Source organism: Patiria miniata, unplaced genomic scaffold (genome assembly GCF_015706575.1).
Source record: "Patiria miniata isolate m_02_andy unplaced genomic scaffold, ASM1570657v1 HiC_scaffold_17, whole genome shotgun sequence".
Taxonomy (NCBI): domain Eukaryota; kingdom Metazoa; phylum Echinodermata; class Asteroidea; order Valvatida; family Asterinidae; genus Patiria; species Patiria miniata.
This window is the reverse complement of record NW_024037055.1, coordinates 8098936-8117637: the sequence shown is the minus strand read 5'-3', so window position 1 is coordinate 8117637 and position 18702 is coordinate 8098936. Positions and strand designations below refer to the sequence as shown.

Here is an 18702-nt window from a genome sequence, read left to right as displayed (position 1 = left end):
GGCTTAAACACGGCATGACATAATCAGACTTTTACTCTAATTTTTGTTTCAATAGGTCTATTGATGCTCCGTATTCAAATGACGCAGTGATTTTCGTTGATCCCTGAATCCTCCAAAATCCTTTTTGCAAATTGGAGGAATTTGCAGGATTGAGGTTACATGGCAAAAGTGCGTTGCTGATTTCGGAGAACGCACTGTGTCAAGGTCTTGGGCCGGACCTTGTGTTGTTTATGCTCAGCCGTGCATAAATTTAGTCCTTGATTATACATGACATCCTCCGCACTGCTCCAGGATGTCACTGCCTCAGCCTATTGACAGTCATAGCCGGAGGATTTTGCAGGATTCAGGCAGTGGTCACCCCTCCATGGACCATATTCAAGAAATAACGGAGGAATTTGCAGGATTGAGGCTATATGCTATGTTTCCATGAGGCCAATTGGAGGATTTTGCAGGATTGAGGCTACATCCTAGCAAAAAGGCCTAGGGAGTTAGGGTTAAAGGGAAAATACAACATTTGGAAACATCAAAAAATAAAACTACCAAATCATTTTGAAATACCTTGCTGGACTGTTAGTGAATGACAGTGTAAAGCATCCTGTAAAATCATGGCACCTGGTATACTGTCATTTTCAAGAAAAGTGGTATTTTTGTATCAATTTCCAACGCTGATCGGCCGATCAGCGTTGGAAAATACTGGCTTTTTTCAAATACTGGCCCCAGTTGACCATCGCACTTGTTTGCAATCGATTACACACCTATGAACGGGTACAAGCCAGCTAGACTGGTTCCCTGACCTTACAATTCCCCAATATATGTAAACTGCTCTGTTTCTTCTTCAATCGAGTCAGGGAACCAGACTACATGAAAATGATTGTTTTTCTCGGTTTTTATAGCATTTTCGAACCCAAAACCTCAAAAAAGTCAGTGTAACTATATTTGTTATATATTTCCAACCCCCCAATTCCATCCATTTCTGAAAATTACAGCAAAACCAAATGATGTATATTCCCTTTAAGATATATATTTTGTTTTCCTTAAAAGTCTGAGTTCTTAAGAATGAATGAGACCTATGGAATTGAAGCCAGCAATGTCAATGTTCCCTTCCTTTAACAAAAATGTAGCCCAGCTGATTATAATGGTGAGATTTATTGGAAACTTATTTTGAGTATATATTTTGGGGGTATAACTTTGGGAAAACTCACATAATGGAAATTTTGGACATTTTATGCTACCGTAGCGCCAGAACATATTGGTAAAATGTCGCCAACATGCGAAGACTAGTGGATGTCTCACACTGGGCATGTGCAGCAAGTAAACCCGTAACTGACTACACAGGCAATAGGCTATGAACATACGTGATGTGTAGCGAATTTGTCGTCAGGAATTGCTTGTGGCAGAATTCACCGGAGTTCCGATGTCTTTTACACTTGCGTAAATTTCACAGTGTACTCGTTTGTCAATACACCACAAATTCACATTAGGCTCGCTTACGCACAAAAGTATGAACATTACAGAGTCATTTTGCTCGCACCTTATTTCCCTGAACTTCTCAAAATTCCAAGCAGCCCTGGAGTCAACGTTTTCAAGTGTTCTCCAGCTTCTTTCATTTTTTTTGTCCTCTTTCTGGAAATAAAAACCTCTTTTTTGGAACATGTCTCAAGGGCTTTCCTGTAACAAATACTGCAACGGCAGAGTGCGGTCTTGAAAGGACACGCAGGAAAAACAGCGAACACTCTCTGCAGTACCTTCACTCGACGATAAATGACGCATAAATGGAGTGACAAATGTACAACGGCCCTGCTGAAAGGTCTGCTTCTTTGTTAAAAAAAATCATCTGAGAATTGAAGCCCTGGTGAAAAATGACATTTGCAGTTTCAAGGGAGCGCAGAAAATGCTGTTTTGATGTTGAAAATCAGTGACATTCAAATAAGTGTTGTTTCCGGGCCGTAAAAAAAAATGTGAAGGAATATGTACAAAATTCTGCTGGAATTTTTTGACAAGCAAAATTGAAGTACCAACTAGCCTGAAATGACAGACTAGATGAGCATCCCACACTGCTCTCACCTTGCCATAGTTCCATTTGACGTCCACCACTGTGCCAGTGAGGTTTGACTGCCAGGCTAACTCCCCATGCTCAATGGGAAGCTCACATTCAGACTGCAACAAAAAGAATGGAAACATTAAGTTTTAAGTTGTTAAATATTCTGACAAATACTTGCCTTTATCTACAGTATGTCAAAATAACCGACATAAGATGTTAGTTTTACATGACAGTTTAGAGAACCACTTGCATTTTGCTATCATCTATACAAAACTAACACAAGCCTTTAGAAAACATATATATACCCAATCACAAACAAAAAATTGACCGTTTTGTAAGGCTAAAATACTCTCTTATATCTAGCATCCTATATCATCAACTGTCCAGAAAAAAAACCCCAGGTATCTACACTTTTCAAAGACTACAATATGTAAGCACAACTTGTGCCAAAGTCACAGGGAAAAAATAGAGTTACTGACATACGTCTGAAGTCTACTAACATCATTTTTTGCCATCCGGCGCTCGATGACACTGCGCCCTAAAATTGAAATGGAATGCAATTTGCGTCTTCTATCATTTTCCCTGCGACTGGCTCAAAGACGTCTCGTTTTTTTTTTTAAATCCCTTCAATCTCGGTTTAGTAATTGCAATCTGGGGAGAGACGTCGCGTGAGCGCCGTCTGTCCGTCCGCGATCCGCTATCAGAGTGGGTGGATTATGCCGAGGTGATGAAGTAGACGAGTCGGTAAAATGTCTGACTGTGTACTGCTGCACATCTGTTGGGAAAAGTTCAGCTTTTTTTTTGGTTCTTGCTTGTATTGAAAGGCCATCACAATGTAAAGTAAGTGTGAACGCCTGACTTTCTGATTGATTGGTTTTGAACTATTTGTATTTCAATTCAATACCCAACAGTCGAAAACTGACACTAATACGTTGAATTAAAGTACAACTTTGGAAAACAAATCTTACGGGAATCTATGCTGAATGTACTTCCTGTGCTAAGGGACTTGAAATAAGAATTGGTAAGCTGGACCAAATCAGTGATTTTTAAGCTGTACGACTGAAACCAATCCAGTGGTCTAGCGCTTGAATTGAACTGGTTGCAAATAATGTTGCAACCTGACGCCACTTTGTTCATCATATGTGATGCGATCAAGCTAAATGAGTCATTTGTCAGCCCTTATCAAAATTTGGCTTTTTGAATAGAGCTATCTTTCAGTTTATATTTGGTGAAAACCCCATGTGAAAACAACCTTCCGTTCAGAAGTTATGGGACTTAAAACACAGGCAGATCAGAAAGAAAAAAACAGAGTAATCAAACAGAGAAATCAACCATTGTAAGCAACAATAAACACGTCCTGTGCCCGGAAGAAGGTTATGCAATAGCGCGTAATGACCAAAATGTTCCCAGCAAAAGGGCATATGCAGCAAACTGCCTCTATTGTAATTAAATTTAAACATTTTTGTCAGAAATTACTACCAGTTGTTCCAAAACTTATGATTCATACGTGTGACAAATTTCAAATTCGCACAATTTTTATTACGTGTGGGGGAACATTGGATACATAATACACGAGGGGGAACAATGGAACCTGTCAATGCAATTTTCTTGAAAATGATTTTTGCATCAGAATGCTCATATGCCCTTCTGCCGGGCACCCGACGAACATGCTTTATTTCAGGTTACTGATTATTAACTCCTTTAGCAAAAATGTCACATTTTAACTACTTTATTGTGAGTTTTTCTCGGGGAAAAATAGTTGACATGAAAGAGGACATATGTAGACATTTTGCAATTTCCACCCCTACTGACCTATTTTGGGCTGTATCTTAAAATCATAATTGCCGACAAACGACTCATTTAGCTTGATCGCATCACATATAATTATCTTAATGAAGGTCATTGCAAAAAATTGAAAAGGCATGAATCTGGGACTGAGAATCATTTCCAATTTTGTTAGAAAATACTTTGAAAATACACTCGACTCTCCATAGACTTCGTAGGCCTACACAACAAAAGAAGTGGCGTCTGGATACTACATTCTTTCCCCACCCTTTTCTAATGTGTTTGAATTTGAAATACAGTGCATATCCTTGTAAAAACTGTAGAACCTATTAAGTTTCTGCAATGAATAGGCCCTGTTAATGTACTGCGCACTCGTTGCTATGACACAGGGTCACAGGAATGTGTAAGCTGGTGAAATCTGACACCATTAACGCGTCCCTGAAACCCAAAACCTAGCAACGGTTTTACGAAAAGGGCACAAAAGTTGACCTCCGCCATAAGACCGCCAACACAAGTTCCGATCAAGAAAAAAGAGCACCATAGGCCTACAAATCCTAGCATGAACATGAACAGTACAACAGCATTGATTTCCGTAAACTAATATTCTTTTCGTGCCAGCAACGAAGTGCGACAGTTTTCACCGGAAAAGCACCCACCAACAACGGCCCATTGGCCGATATGGACGGCCTTGCTTTATTCTAAAACACGCGCCGGTAAACGACAAACGGGACTCACCGTTGCACTTGCAATGTTCTCTTTCAGGACCGCTAAAGTCACAAATACGAGACCCAGAACTGTGAAAATCCTCCCGAGTTTAGTTCGAGGCTCCATCTTCCGCATTCGAGTCTTCAGAAGGGCAGAGATATCGCGGAGGTTGTCAAAAATTGTCCTGAAAGTTTAGCTCCTCAAAGTCGAGTTTCATGTTGGCAGATCTGTACTATTGAATGATGTGTACTAACGCACGCAGTGAATTGACAGTTGACGGTCTATTTGAGCGCTCGGATCAAATTGCAAACGTCACCACGTGGTCTTCGCGGTCTCTGTGAAGCCTGCCCTCTATCGGTTTCTTTTTCTATGAGATATTGATTAATTTCACGGAATTATCGCGTAATAAAATCCCCCCGTCTCCATTACTTATTGTTTTTGGCCCTAAAATTTAAGTGACCGTCACTGGTTACAAGTTAAATAAAATAACCTGTTCTTAAAACTAATTCCGAAATAATAAAAAAGACCCACCCCCAAATTCAACGAAACACCCCCCCCCAAAAAAAAACCTCCCAAATTGTCATCAGATCACCTTCAAAATATGATTCAATTTTTCTTCTTAAGACACCTTCTCATATTGAATCTTATTAATACAAGCAATTAATCACAGTATTCTACTTCAAGTAGTACTACTAAATTTCACTCACTTTATTACAATGCATCCAAAATTTGAAATATCTTACAAAAAGACTGTATACATGTACTAACCGACCAGAAAATAAACCTTGCAACACAGAGACACACGGAGTTAGATCAGTTTGACCTTTTTAAAAACACAAATATTGAGTAGAATACCGTGACCTTGATGATTTGAAAGTTTAAGAAAATTCACCAGTACCAGTCAATTGAAAACTGATGATAAAAAGTCACACTTTTGTAATTGTTTACGGTAATCTCCATGTAAACTATAAATTAATAATTCTATTCTTAAAAATAAAGGGAAAGGAAAGTGCACACCCTATCACAAGAGAATACAGTACAATCTTAACACAATACGTGCAGTCGATTAATACATTATTAAAACAAAGACATATTTTAATTAATAATGCAAACAGATTCAGTGATTGTAAGCACACAAAAAAAGGAAAAAATTCATCAAATTTGTCACTGGAACTACTGTTCACTTTCAGACTTAAAACAAAAATGGATATTCATGACACGTGCTTTGCTTGGAAAACTCTACATTTTAACACGTTGTGAGAATTTGGAAAATAACTGATAACATTCTCGCACAATAAGCACATATGTAACATAGATATCCTTCTTTTGAGTTTCCCTGATATTTGTACACACATAAACGATACAAGTTAGTGAAAACTGTTTTGGAAGACTAGATCACACTAAAAATAGATTTTTTTAAACTACTTTTACATTTTTTTTCAAGCATTTATTTCTTACATCACAGAGTTTCAAGAATGAAGAAAGCTTTCCAACAGTTTGTAAAGATTTTGTTTCATTTTAATTTCAAAGAAATTTTAGCGTCTTCTTCAAAGACCCACACTGAAAATAATACTCAGAAACACCTTTTAAGTACTTACAGAAAACTGACTAGGTTGGTTTATAATTTTCAAAATTGAACAAAGAAATTGACTGGAGCGGGGTTTGAACCTGCAACCTGCGGATTACCGTTCCTGTGATATACCAACCGAGCTACCCAGCCCTATGTTGGCAATTCCCCAATTTGTCAATGTCTTTGTTCAAGGGGCGCTAGTCAGAAGCCATAAACCCGTATATGCCACGCAGCCAGGGATCACGCCCAAAGCCAAGATGCTAGCAATGTTAACAATGCTGCAAACCCGGGAAATTAGAACGGTAATCCGGAGGTCGCGGGTTCAAACCCCGCTCCAGTCAATTTCTTTGTTCCACTTTGCAAAATACTTACAACGGAAATGAAAACCAGAAATCCCCACAAATATATTTACAAGTTATTTTATTTCAAGGCCTTTATCGAATGAACGTAAAGAAAGGAGAAAATTGCAGTAGTTTCAAATGCAAATCAGACCAATTGGAATGTCACATTATTTCATCGCTTCTTCAAAATTGTGTAGTTCTTGCAAAAGAAAAAGTAACGGCTTTCCAGTGTTTAACAATGTGAAGTAAAGGGGGAGAAATGGGCCTGTTTTACTGAGATGAAAAATGTCAAATTAGATTTTTCAACTCGACTTAATTTATTAAAACCAGTCTTTAAAATCATAACAGCAGCAATTGTACTATGAAATTGTCCGTTTCAAACGAGGAGTACCGTCCGCCCGCTGTTGTTTTGGCCCCGCCCACTGTTGTTTTGGCCCCGCCCCTGCTGGTTTCGTCGTCTTCTCTGCTGGTTGGTGTTGGGTACATTCCTAGGTTGCTGCAACTGGCCGAACCGATCGTTGAGCGTGCCGCCGCTGATCTGAACAAAAAAGAACCAGAAAAGGCACCAAAATATCAACTTTTGAAATAGCATCCACCATCAAGGAATCATAATGCCGTGTTGTATACCGTACCGGGTCGTCCAAAAATAAACTTTACACTTTTTCAGAGGCAGATTTCTCAAAATTGAAGAGACAATGTTTTAAGATATTCCTAAACTACAAGATCTTGGTCGTATATGCTGAAAACGGTGTTAAAAATAAAGCTCAAGTTAAGAAATTGCGGCCATTTACAGAAAAATGGTCAAAAATGAATTTGTCCACGTCTATGGCAGTCAAGTAGACCTAATTTCAATTATTTTTCAAGTTATTTGTGTGCGCAGTGCTAGTGTGTTGACCACATCTCCTAGACTTGCATGCGGAGAAACTGATTATGCACCATCTGTCTTTAAAGGGAAAATACAACATTTGCAAACATCGAAAAACAAAACTACCAAGTTTTTACGAAACACCTTTCTAGGATGTTGGTAAATGACAGTCTAAAGCATCTTGTAAAATTATGGCACCAGGTGTGAAGCCATTTCAAGAAAAAAATTTTTGTATACATTTCCAACGGTGGTCGGCCGATTTTTCAACTACTGCTCCAAATTTACAATTTTTTTTCTGTCAAAATGTTGTTTGCTATTGGTTACATGTTCATGAACAGGTGCAGGCCAGCTCGACTGGTTCCCTGACCTTACAATTTTCCGGCATCTATAAATTGATCCATTTTATCTTTACTGGAGTCAGGGAACCAGACTACTTGAGCATTTTTGTTTTTCTTGGTTTTTCCAGCATTTGCAAACACAAAACTTCAAACATGTCGGTGTAACAATATTTGATCTATTATGCTAACCCCTCAAATAGTTCATTTCTGAAAATTACAGCAAAAGCAAATGATGTACATTCCCTTTAAACCATCACCGTTTCTTAATTTAGGCTTTGATTTTCAGTGCCGTTTTCACCATATACCACGAAGATGCTGTAGGTTAGGAATATCTTGAAACAAGTCCAACACGTCTCCTCAATTCCAAGAAATCTGCGTCTGAAAAAGTGTAAACTTTTTTGGGACCACCCTGTAGTCATTTCAGTTATGTGCTGTTAAGAAAACCAATGACGACATATCCATTAAAGGGAATATGCATCATTTGCTTTTGCTGTAATTTTCAGAAATGGATGGAATTGGGGGGTTGGAAATATATAGCAAATATAGTTACACTGACTTTTTTCAGGTTTTGGGTTCAAAAATGCTATAAAAACCAAGAAAAACAATCATTTTCCTGTAGTCTGGTTCCCTGACTCCATTTAAGAAGAAACAGAGCAGTTTACATACATTGGGGAATTGTAAGGTCAGGGAACCAGTCTAGCTGGCTTGTACCCGTTCATAGGTGTGTAATCGATTGCAAACAAGTGCGATGGTCGATTGGGGCCAGTATTTGAAAAAAAAAACCAGTTTTTTCCAACGCTGGTTGGCCGATCAGCGTTGGAAATTGATACGAAAATACCCCTTTTCTTAAAAATGACAGTATACCAGGTGCCATGATTTTACAGGATGCTTTACACTGTCATTCACTAACAGTCCAGCAAGGTATTACAAAATGATTTGGTAGTTTTATTTTTTGATGTTTGCAAATGTTGTATTTTCCCTTTAACAATCAATAAGGTGCATACTAATGGGCAGGATGGTGTTTCTTACCTGCATTTTGGGTTTATTCCTGTTGATCTTCACTGGTTTGCTATTCCTGGAAAAAAAACAGAAGCAAAAAAGTCACAAAATAGTCAGACTGACTGAATTAATCGTTTCAATTGGTAGAGAATAGTTACCAGTATTGAAATGTTGTCGGTCATAATCGTGAAGGGTGGATATTAGTTTACTGTTATGTCATTTTAACCCTAACCGCCCTGAATCCTCCAAAATCCTTTTTGCAAATTGGAGGAATTTGCAAGATTGAGGTTACATGGCCAAAGTGCGTTGCTGATTTCGGAGTACGCACTGTGTCAAGGTCTTGGGCCGGACCTTGTGTTGTTTATGCTCAGCCGTGCATAAATTTAGTCCTTGATTATACTTGATATCCTCCGCACTGCTCCAGGATGTCACTGCCTCTGCCTCAGCCTATTGACAGTCATAGCCGGAGGATTTTGCAGGATTCAGGCAGTGGTCACCCCTCCATGGACCATATTCAAGAAATAACGGAGGAATTTGCAGGATTGAGGCTATATGCTATTTTTCCATGGGGCCAATTGGAGGATTTTGCAGGATTGAGGGTACATCCCAGCAAAAAGGCCTAGGGAGTTAGGGATAAAGGAAAATTATTTTTTTGGAATTGGGTTGATTCTGTCAAGGAGTCAGTACTCAGAATGAAACTAAGTTTCAAATAAACCACAATTAAACTAGGAGGATTATGATAATTTTGAAAGTTGAACAAGAAATTGGCTGGTGTGGGGTTTGAACCTGCGACCTCCGGATTGCCGTCCCGGCGCTACACCAACTGAGCTATCCAAGCCCTATGCTGGCGGTTCCCTGTTTGTCAATGTCTTTGACTCAATGGGCGCGTGTGGTCTAATGGTGGAGCACAGGATTCACGATGGTGAGATTGTGGGTTCAAGCCCCGCCGTGGCCATGAGTGTTGTGCCCTTGAGTAAGGCGCTTTACCTCAATTACTCCTCTCAACCCAGGTTTTAAATGGGTACCAGCATTATTCCATGCTGGGAAGGTAACAGACTCACTGTGGAGGAGGTGTGGCGATCCCCCCCCCCCCCCCCCACAGCAGCATATGAGTCTGGCCCAATTGCTAAAGGAAAGAGAAATGGGTCTGTTCCTGTGAACAGAGGTTCGTCCCTTTACCTTTTACCTGTTTTGACTCAATATTTGGTATGCAAAAGAGCAGTGCAAAAAACCTTATTTTATCAACAACAACAACAACAACAAAATCTTACTGCATGGCTCTTGGATTGCTGATGGACACTGTGAGGAGTTTGGGGTTTACTCCCTGGGTGTTGACTCTCGGTTGTCTGACCTTCGGAGCTTTTAACCGTGGGTTGTTTTGGCGCTGCGGCCTGGCCAGATTGGCCCTAGGAGCTGGCTGGTTCTGGAGTAATCTGCCGAGAGGAAACGTTGTGAAAGTCTGTTGATCAAGAATAAACTTAATGTGTTTGGAACATTCAAGAAACTCCTTGCTCTTTGGAGTTTGGAATTCCAACGAGAGGCAGTACGATGGAACTTGCCTGCATTCACTGAAAACAAAAACTTTTGTATCACCGTATGCTAAGCTAATTCAAGGGGACAAAGACTGCCGTTAGAGCCTCTTTATCAACCAAACCAGAGCGAGGCTCCAAGATAATAGTCTCTAGGGACTTGCCTCTTGTTCTTCTGCCTCTGTCGGCGGCTGAGCTGCTGCTGTTGTGTGTTCGTCTCTTGCCTGTTGATTTGCTGCTGTCTGTTTGTCTGTGTGTTGGCAAAGTTCTGGCGGTTCAACCGGACATTTTTCCTGCCGCCTCCTTGCTGTATTGTCTGTGGACCACACAAGACCAAATAATAATAATAATGTAGGGCTTATATAGCGTTTTATACCCAAGTTTCAAAGCGCTTTGCAATTGTTGTCCCTGTTCATCAGGAATGAGACCATTTTTCTGCAGCAGCTCGAGATCAGAGCAATTTGGTCTCTACCTTCCCAGGTATACTCCTGGGTGAAGAGAGGTCATCGTAGTAAAGTGCCTTGCCCAAGAACACAAGCACTATGTTCCCTGTCAGGGTTCGAATCCGCGTACCATGGCATGTAAGTCGAACACCGTAACCATTGGACCACAGCGGCCCACTGAGTATTCCAACAAATGTATTCTCCGTAATTGACTTGTTTGATGGAATTACGCGTTGGAGGATTTTTAATTCCGTTATTAGGTTTTGACCTTTGTTCGGTGATTAGCACGTTCAACTCCACACAAATATCCCTTATTTTATGGCAACCTGAACCCACCTGTATGCCCCTGCGTTGGTTGAACTGCTGCTGTCTTGCTGCTTTACCCTGCTGCACCCGCTGCTGCACCTGCTGCTGTTGCTTCCTGTTGCGATTGACGACCTGCGCACCTGCGGTTTTCTTGACTGGCAACCGCTGTTTGCCCACCTGAAAGAAGGAAAATTTCACTTTGGAAACTTTTTTTTTTTTAGAAGAGTTACACAATTTGAAAGAAAAACCCTCACATAAACCAAATTATGTTCTGCTTTTAGACTGTTTGCATTAGACGGCCATCCTTGAGCTTTTGATTCAGTAACAGTGAACGCATAAAAGCTCTACCCATGAGCGTCTCTATGGAACCAAAGTAAACAAGGAAAAGTAGACATTTGTGGAAGCTCTGTTTGGGTCCACATGCCTCAACTACGACCCCTGGTACAGGCTCATCAAATGTTATCCCCACAATCTTGCAGCTCACAAAATATAGCGAAATTATTTCGATTTCAAGGCAACAATCAGTCCGCACAGGCGTCCTTGGTTTATTCCTCCTGCTGTTTGAAACAGTCACCGTCAAAATTTCAATCCACTTCTCCTGCTATACTTTTAACACAGGCTAGTCACCCGCAGTCAGATCATATGTCAAGCAAGCACTGTGACTAGTCAAACTCAGTCTACCCCTGTCCACAGACCATAAACGGACAAAGCAGGCAAGTTGTGGGCACAGCTGGCTTATCAATTACCCACAGTCAATGCAAAGCTGAATCAAGCTACATAAACAGTCACAGCCAGTCAATCGTGCTTTATGAAGGCTGGGAATTCTTTTATAAAGCGCTTTTAACTACGGTAAGATCAAAGCGCTTAACATCATTATTACCCCCGATGACTGGGCAAATGAAACATTCCAAATACCATCTCAGCTCCCTGGGGAGTATACAGCTCGATGCTGCCTGTTAGGCACAAGCAAGCTAATTCAATCACAATAACCATCTCTGCCCTCACAGGTGCCCATTTACTCTCGGGTGGGGAAAAACAATGAGTTTTTCAATTCAATTCAAGAAGACATTTATTCCACACTCCTTTAGAGAATACATCCATAAATAAAAGAAAGACTGGTAAACAGCAAAATAACAAAATCAATCAATTTGTCTCAAAAATAATCAAAGTAAAATGCGCTTTGAAGAAACGATAAACTTATTTCAATATATATGTGCAAGAGAAAGTAAGGAGTATGGGGCTGTTGAAGTAAGCCGAGGCTTGTAAAAAACAGCCCTTACAGACAACACTAACAACAGAAAAACAACATGATAACGACACACGGACGAGACAGACAAGACAAAAGACTTACACGACGATAGCTAACGGCAAAAAGAGTTGCCCAAGAGCTCATGCACCACAACCCCAGGCTGGACTCGAACCCACAACCCGCAGAATGACCCGCAGACCACGGATTCAATGCCCCGTACCACGAGGCCACGGCACTCCAGCGAAAACAGTCCCTTCATTGATTTCGACTGAAAGGACTAATGTAGGTTTGCAAAGGAGGGTTAAGCCCGCCAGGGTTTACCTTTCGTGCCGGTGCTCTGTTTGTGACGGCCCCGCCCTGTTGTTGAAGCCTGGCCGCGCCTCTTTTCTTCTGCAGTGCCGCGCCCTTGCCTACGTTCTTCTTCCCTCCTATTCTGGCCCGGAACTGCTTCAGCTGACCTTTGACCTGGAGACCCCCTTTGACCAGGCCGGGTCGCTTGGGTCGCTTCTGGCCGGCCGGTCCGGAGGGACGTTGCTTTAAGCCGGCGGTGGCTTTCTTCTTCTGAACGGCAAGCTTGCGGTTCTCTTTCCTGTTCTGCTTGATGATGTCATCTGCAAACACACACACATACACACACACACATTTACGTTACATACCTAGTGTGGACATTCTTTTGTTTTCGTGTAGTTAAAGGGAAAATACAACATTTGCAAACATCAAAAAATAAAACTACCAAATCATTTTGAAATACCTTGCTGGACTGTTAGTGAATGACAGTGCAAAGCATCCTGTAAAATCATGGCACCTGGTATGCTCTCATTTTCAAGAAAAGTGGTATTTTTGTATCAATTTCCAACGCTGGTCGGCCGACCAGCGTTGGAAAAAACTGGCTCTTTTTTCAAATACTGGCCCCAATTGACCATCGCACTTGTTTGCTATCGATTACACACCTATGAATGGGTACAAGCCAGCTAGACTGGTTCCCTGACCTTACAATTCCCCAATGTATGTAAACTGCTATGTTTCTTCTTATATGGAGTCAGGGAACCAGACTACAGGAAAATGATTGTTTTTCTTGGTTTTTATAGCATTTTCGAACCCAAAACCTCAAAAAAGTCAGTGTAACTATATTTGCCATATATTTCCAACCCCCTAATTCCATCCATTTCTGAAAATTACAGCAAAAGTAAATGATGTATATTCCCTTTAAGAAAAACCTGTGAAAAAACTAATTTTACTCACACTGTAAAAACTCTTTCAACCCAATTTTTTTTTACTATGATTTCCTTGAGTGTTTCTTTTGCGACAGATAAAACTAACCCAAAAATGCTTCTAAAACTGTTTTCCAGAGAGGGGGAAACCTTGTGTGGACGTGGGCAAGTCCACACAACGTATCTGAAAACTGGTTTATGTGGACCTCTTTTGTTTGGAAGTCCACACAGTGAATGTAATGCTTGTACACACCAAAAAACAAACGGGGGACAAAATGAAGAGTGACCACAATACAAAGAGGGCCACAGTAGCAGATTTGACTGTGTTAACCCCAAGCATTTACTGGAAATACTGCCAGAAACCTTACCAAATCCTCTCAATTCTCCCAACGTGAAGGCACCAAAATAATAATAATAATAATTTGGGAGGCTAATCATCCTTACTCGCAGCTGGTATGCTGAATTGCAACGGACGCGGCTACAACGTGGACGGGCCGCTTGCACGTAAAGGTGCCTATGGCTGCCAGCCACGTCGACCCATATGTGACCACGGAGCACAGCCTGAGATCGAAAGTGTTTGATTTTTCCGGAGGGAGGAAAACCGGAGGGCCCAGAGAAAAACCCTTGTGACACAGGAGAGAACCAACGCACAACTCTACTCACATGTGATCCGCGGCCAGGATTCGAACTGTGGTCACCTTGGTGAGAGGCGAGCGCTTTACGCACAAGCCACCCATGCCACCCATGGCAAAGTCCTCTGTCCACTGTCTTTCAATTTCGTCGTGTCAGTGCTTAAGACCACGACACAGCTCCATTTTGCAAAGAGAATTTTGGAGGCTTTGGGAAGATTACTTAGGGCTATTGGTCATTTTTGGTGTTTTGTTCCTATTTAGTCCTTGCACAAATTTGAGTGCCTTGCTTTCAGAAAACTTATCAAAACCTTTTAAACATGCCACTATTAAACACCTGTTCTAAGGAAAAAAATATACAATTTAAATGTAAATGTACTGAAGATTTGGTCTTTTTCTTTTTGTCCGACAACAACCACGATCACTTTGCTTTTTACTCATTCCTGAAACAAAGAAACCAAAAAAAAAAGGGAGAGAGTCCTGATTGTTCATGTATCCAAACAAAAAACACCTGTTTCCAATCCCAACAGCTGTTGCATTTGTTCTGAAAATTAAAATCAATACCAAATTTTCTGCCAACAGTGCATTTTTTATTCACAAAATCAATTAGTGTATTTTGCAATGTGCATAGTCTCATATACATACAGTCCAATGTGTGTGAATTCCTATTGAGGAGAGATCACAACGAGCACCGCCCCTTTTGTCCACATAAGGACGTATGCCCCATTCATAAAAAACAAACACCACTTGTGATTGGTTTGTTTGTACAAGCCAGCTGGCCATTCATATTCAAGGTTGCATGCCTGGGACAGGGATTGGAGCTGCAGTTACCAACAACCCTGGTGGTGAAGGGTTTTAAGAATGGACTGCAATACATAAAGGAGAGTAGTTATTTAGTGATTGAATTAGCTGTGTTAGTTGAGGTTACTAGACATGAATAAAGACAACCTTGAGATGTATACCTCATGAACTGTTGCATTTCTTCCCATTTAACAATGTCGAGCGGCAGTTATACAGGGTGACCAAAAAAAAATGCAACCCTAAAACATTTGCCTCTAAAACAGAAAAGGGATCGGTGGATTTTTATGTTTTGGTTATCAGATTAAAGCTGGGAGCTTTTTCTTTCAATTACTGAAAATATCATGAAAATAGCACTTTGGGTTGCTGAGAAAATACCAATTATGTAAAAGTAGTCAATGTTCATGAATTCTGTACACAAATACTTCTGTGAAACATTTTACTGTAAGCCTACTGTGCAATTATCCTTCATTTGTGCAATGTCTTCAATATTTTGACATATTTATGATGCTGAAAAGGTTTAAAATCGTAATAAAAAGGATGACGTACCTGTTCAGGTGGAAAATAAAAGGTATTTCCATCAAATTCATTTGTACCCTTGCCATATTATGTGCCGTATTGTTTGTAAGGATTAGGACATGCACAAATAGGTACAGTGAAAATCCCTTACTGAGGTAACTGTTTGTGTACAGGATGAAAAATGACTACTGTCACACAACTGACTTTTTTTTCCAGCAATCCAAAGTGCTATTTTCATGATTTATTTGTTCAGTATTAGAAAGAACAAGCTCTCAGCTTTAATCTGATACCCAAAACATACAAATCCACAGATCCCTTTTTTTTTATAAAGGCAAATGTTTTAGGGTTGCATTTTTTTGGGTCACCCTGTATAACGAATTCCCTCTGAAACCATTTGGAGTCTATTAATTTTCCCACCTCACAATTTCCCCCCTTCAGAACTCAGCTGTAGCACATTATTGAAACCATTGGCATTGTCACGCCCCAACTATCGCATCGGTCCCAACTATAGTTGGGCCTGTCCCAACTATAGTTGGGCCTGTCCCAACTGTAGTTCCACAGTTGGGCTGGCCCAACTATAGTTGGGCCTGTCCCAACTATAGTTGGGACGGTCCCAACTGTAAGTTCCATTGTTGGGCTGGCCCATCTATAGTTGGGCCACTCCGATCTTTTTATTTTGCGGTGTCCCAACTATAGTTTACATTGTTGTACGATTATAAAACATTCCCTACAACTCTAATACACATCTGACTTTACTGGGGACCAATGAAATGATCTATGGGTGGGGACCATCTGTAGTTGGGCCACCGCAATATTTTTATTTGGCAGTCCCAACTATAGTTTACATTGATGTACGACTATAAAACATTCTCTACAGCTCTGCTTACATGTCCGACTTGAGACCTTTGACATTAGCTATGGGTGGGGCCCATCTATAGTTGGCCGGCCATGGCAATCTTTGAATTTTGCAAAATGTTGCTGGATAATAAAACCCAGCAGCTGGACAACTCATCCAACTAGGCAGTACCACGTGACCGGCCAGCCTTGCGGCATGCATGCACGACGAATACACGGTGCCAGCGCCGCGGAACATTTAATCCAACAAGATCTATCAAGCATGAAGCATCCGGCGCAACTCCAGTCCTAACTATAGTTGGGCCGACCCAACTGCCGCACTATAGTTGGGACAGTCCCAACTATAGTTGGGACCGATGCGATAGTTGGGGCGTGACAGCATCGCGATATTGAGTGACGAGGACGACCTTTTTTTGCAATTTTCACATTCAAACTTTGCTGCTAGTTAGTACTTATACATGTAGTAATAAAATGTACTGGTTTTTAACATTTTAGGAAAGAATGTTACATCCTGACGCCACTTTTTTCATCATATATTATCTCAATGAACATAATGAAGGTTAACCCCACTAGTATGGCCGCGGTATGCTGCGCTGAACCTCTGGCCACACACCGCGGTACCGCGCACTACTGAGGACGTTTTCATAAAAATTCCAGGCAGTTTCTTACAAATTTTTGATGTCCCATCTATCACTTCTGGGATGCTTAGGTGTAATGATGTTCAATTTTCCGAGATATTCTTGAATCTTTCTGGAGCCCATATGCACTCGTTAAAAGTCTGGTGATGGCAGCCATTTTGAATGTGACAAGAGATGACCTCAAGCTGTGACGTCGCGTTTATGCAAATTGCTTGTCGTGCGAGGGCGCGAGTTGCAAATGCGACGGCTGTTTCCTGTACCATGCATTTATCGTATGGGGGCCACGTGCACTGATCTCTATTCAGGATCCACGGCACAGGAAACAGCCGTCGCATTTGCAACTCGCGCCCTCGCTCGACAAGCAATTTGCATAAACGCGACGTCATAGAATACAACCATATGTAAGAAACTGCCTGGAATTTTTATGAAAACGTCCTCAGTAGTGCGCGGTACCACGGTGTGTGGCCAGAGGTTCAGCGCAGCATACCGCGGCCACACTAGTGGGGCTAGATGAAGGTCAGTCATTGCAAAAATGTTGAAAAGACATGAATCTGGGACTGAAAAATATTTCCAATTTTGTTAGAAAATACTTTGAGAAAACAATGTTGCAACAGCACACTTTATAGGTAAAATACACGCCAAAAATTTTATCTCCTTCGTTTCTAACAACTCAATGGGAACTGCCCAAATTTGGGCATAAAAAAACCTGACCCACAAAACAAATACGGCTACGCGCATCAGTGCAATGCTATGCAAGGTGAACGTGATGCTGAAAAATGAAACATTGTTTGCGTTCATAACATAGCATTTCTCACAGACTTACCTAAGCTCATGTCAATCTTGTCCATCGTGGCAATGAAGTAGTTAATAACTGAAACACAGGAAGAAACTTGTAGTTGTGCATAAATCAAGATATGCAAAGAAATGCACTCTTTCTCTCTCTCGAGCTTCGATCGAACAACTCTTCGCCGGCGATGTAGTTTTCATATGCAAAATATGTGCACGCAGAAACTTGTGTGGTACCTATCTACTTCCTCCGCCTTATCAGGTACAATGAAAGCAAAGCTGGAACCAGCCTATCGGTCTGCCGTTAAAAGGTGCTGCTGCCCTCTGTAGTTCGTATGAGGCCAAACTTAACTACCCAAAAATGGAGGGTTTCACTGGTCAACTCGGTCCGTGACCAACTCGGTCCGAGTCAACTCGGTCCGTGACCAACTCGGTCCATAACCATCTCGGTCCGTAACCAACTCGGTCCGTAACAAACTCGGTCCGTGACCAACTCGGTCCGTAACCAACTCGGTCGTTACAGGTGCACTGAACCAATTCAAGCCCCATTGAAAACAGTGTAAAATCAACAAAGTTCAGGGCCAAATAACATGCAAGCCAGCATCACTGGGGTTTCTCAAACAAAAATTAAATTATTGTCTTGTACTTCATCTTTTCATTTCCTTTCAATTTTGGGTAGATTAGGCCCCCAAAAAATACTCGGTCTCTGGTCAGCGCGCGCGTCGATTTTAATCATGCGCGCGCGTCAACCTTTTTTCTTCTTCAAATTAACACGGAAACTACAACAGCGCCCTGTATTGCCGCGCCTCCTCAATGGACCGATCCAGTAAGCACCGCCCCATGGTATTCTGACCAATTACAGCCGTGATTTATGTCCGACGTACGTGCACTAAAGTCCGACATGCGTTCACGCGCGTATGATGCGCGCGGAAGGAAAATGTAGAGTGGCATTGGAGTGGAGCACGTGTTGATTTGCCCACGTGCGCACTTGGCGGAGCTTACTGGATCGGTCCATTCTTTGCACCAAGGAGCACCAAGGAATGGGGAAATTGCACCAAGGCAAATGATAAAGGGCACCAAGGCAAATTATAGAGG

At 41.3% G+C, this 18702-nt stretch overlaps 2 protein-coding genes across 2 annotated transcripts in view; both read right to left on the bottom strand.

Annotated features, from left to right (window-relative positions):
- The window catches only part of LOC119723732 (fibropellin-3-like), a 63564-nt gene extending 58729 nt beyond the window's left edge, over positions 1-4835 (bottom strand). The window contains exons 1-2 of the mRNA XM_038194549.1: positions 4562-4835; positions 2065-2157 (exon numbers count right to left, since the gene is read on the bottom strand). Of these exons, the coding sequence (XP_038050477.1) occupies positions 2065-2157; positions 4562-4666 (198 nt within the window). The 5' untranslated portion in view covers positions 4667-4835. The remainder of the gene's footprint in view (positions 1-2064; positions 2158-4561) is intronic.
- Positions 4836-5206: 371 nt separating this feature from the next.
- LOC119723731 (UAP56-interacting factor-like) lies at positions 5207-17842 on the bottom strand. Its single transcript, XM_038194548.1, has 7 exons — positions 17645-17842; positions 12493-12782; positions 10953-11099; positions 10338-10489; positions 9916-10077; positions 8675-8720; positions 5207-6980 (listed from the first exon to the last, which is right to left on the bottom strand). Exons 1-7 carry the CDS (start codon positions 17667-17669, stop codon positions 6819-6821), a joined length of 984 nt encoding a protein of 327 aa, XP_038050476.1. The 5' UTR covers positions 17670-17842; the 3' UTR covers positions 5207-6818.
- Between the last annotated feature and the right edge of the window lie 860 nt (positions 17843-18702).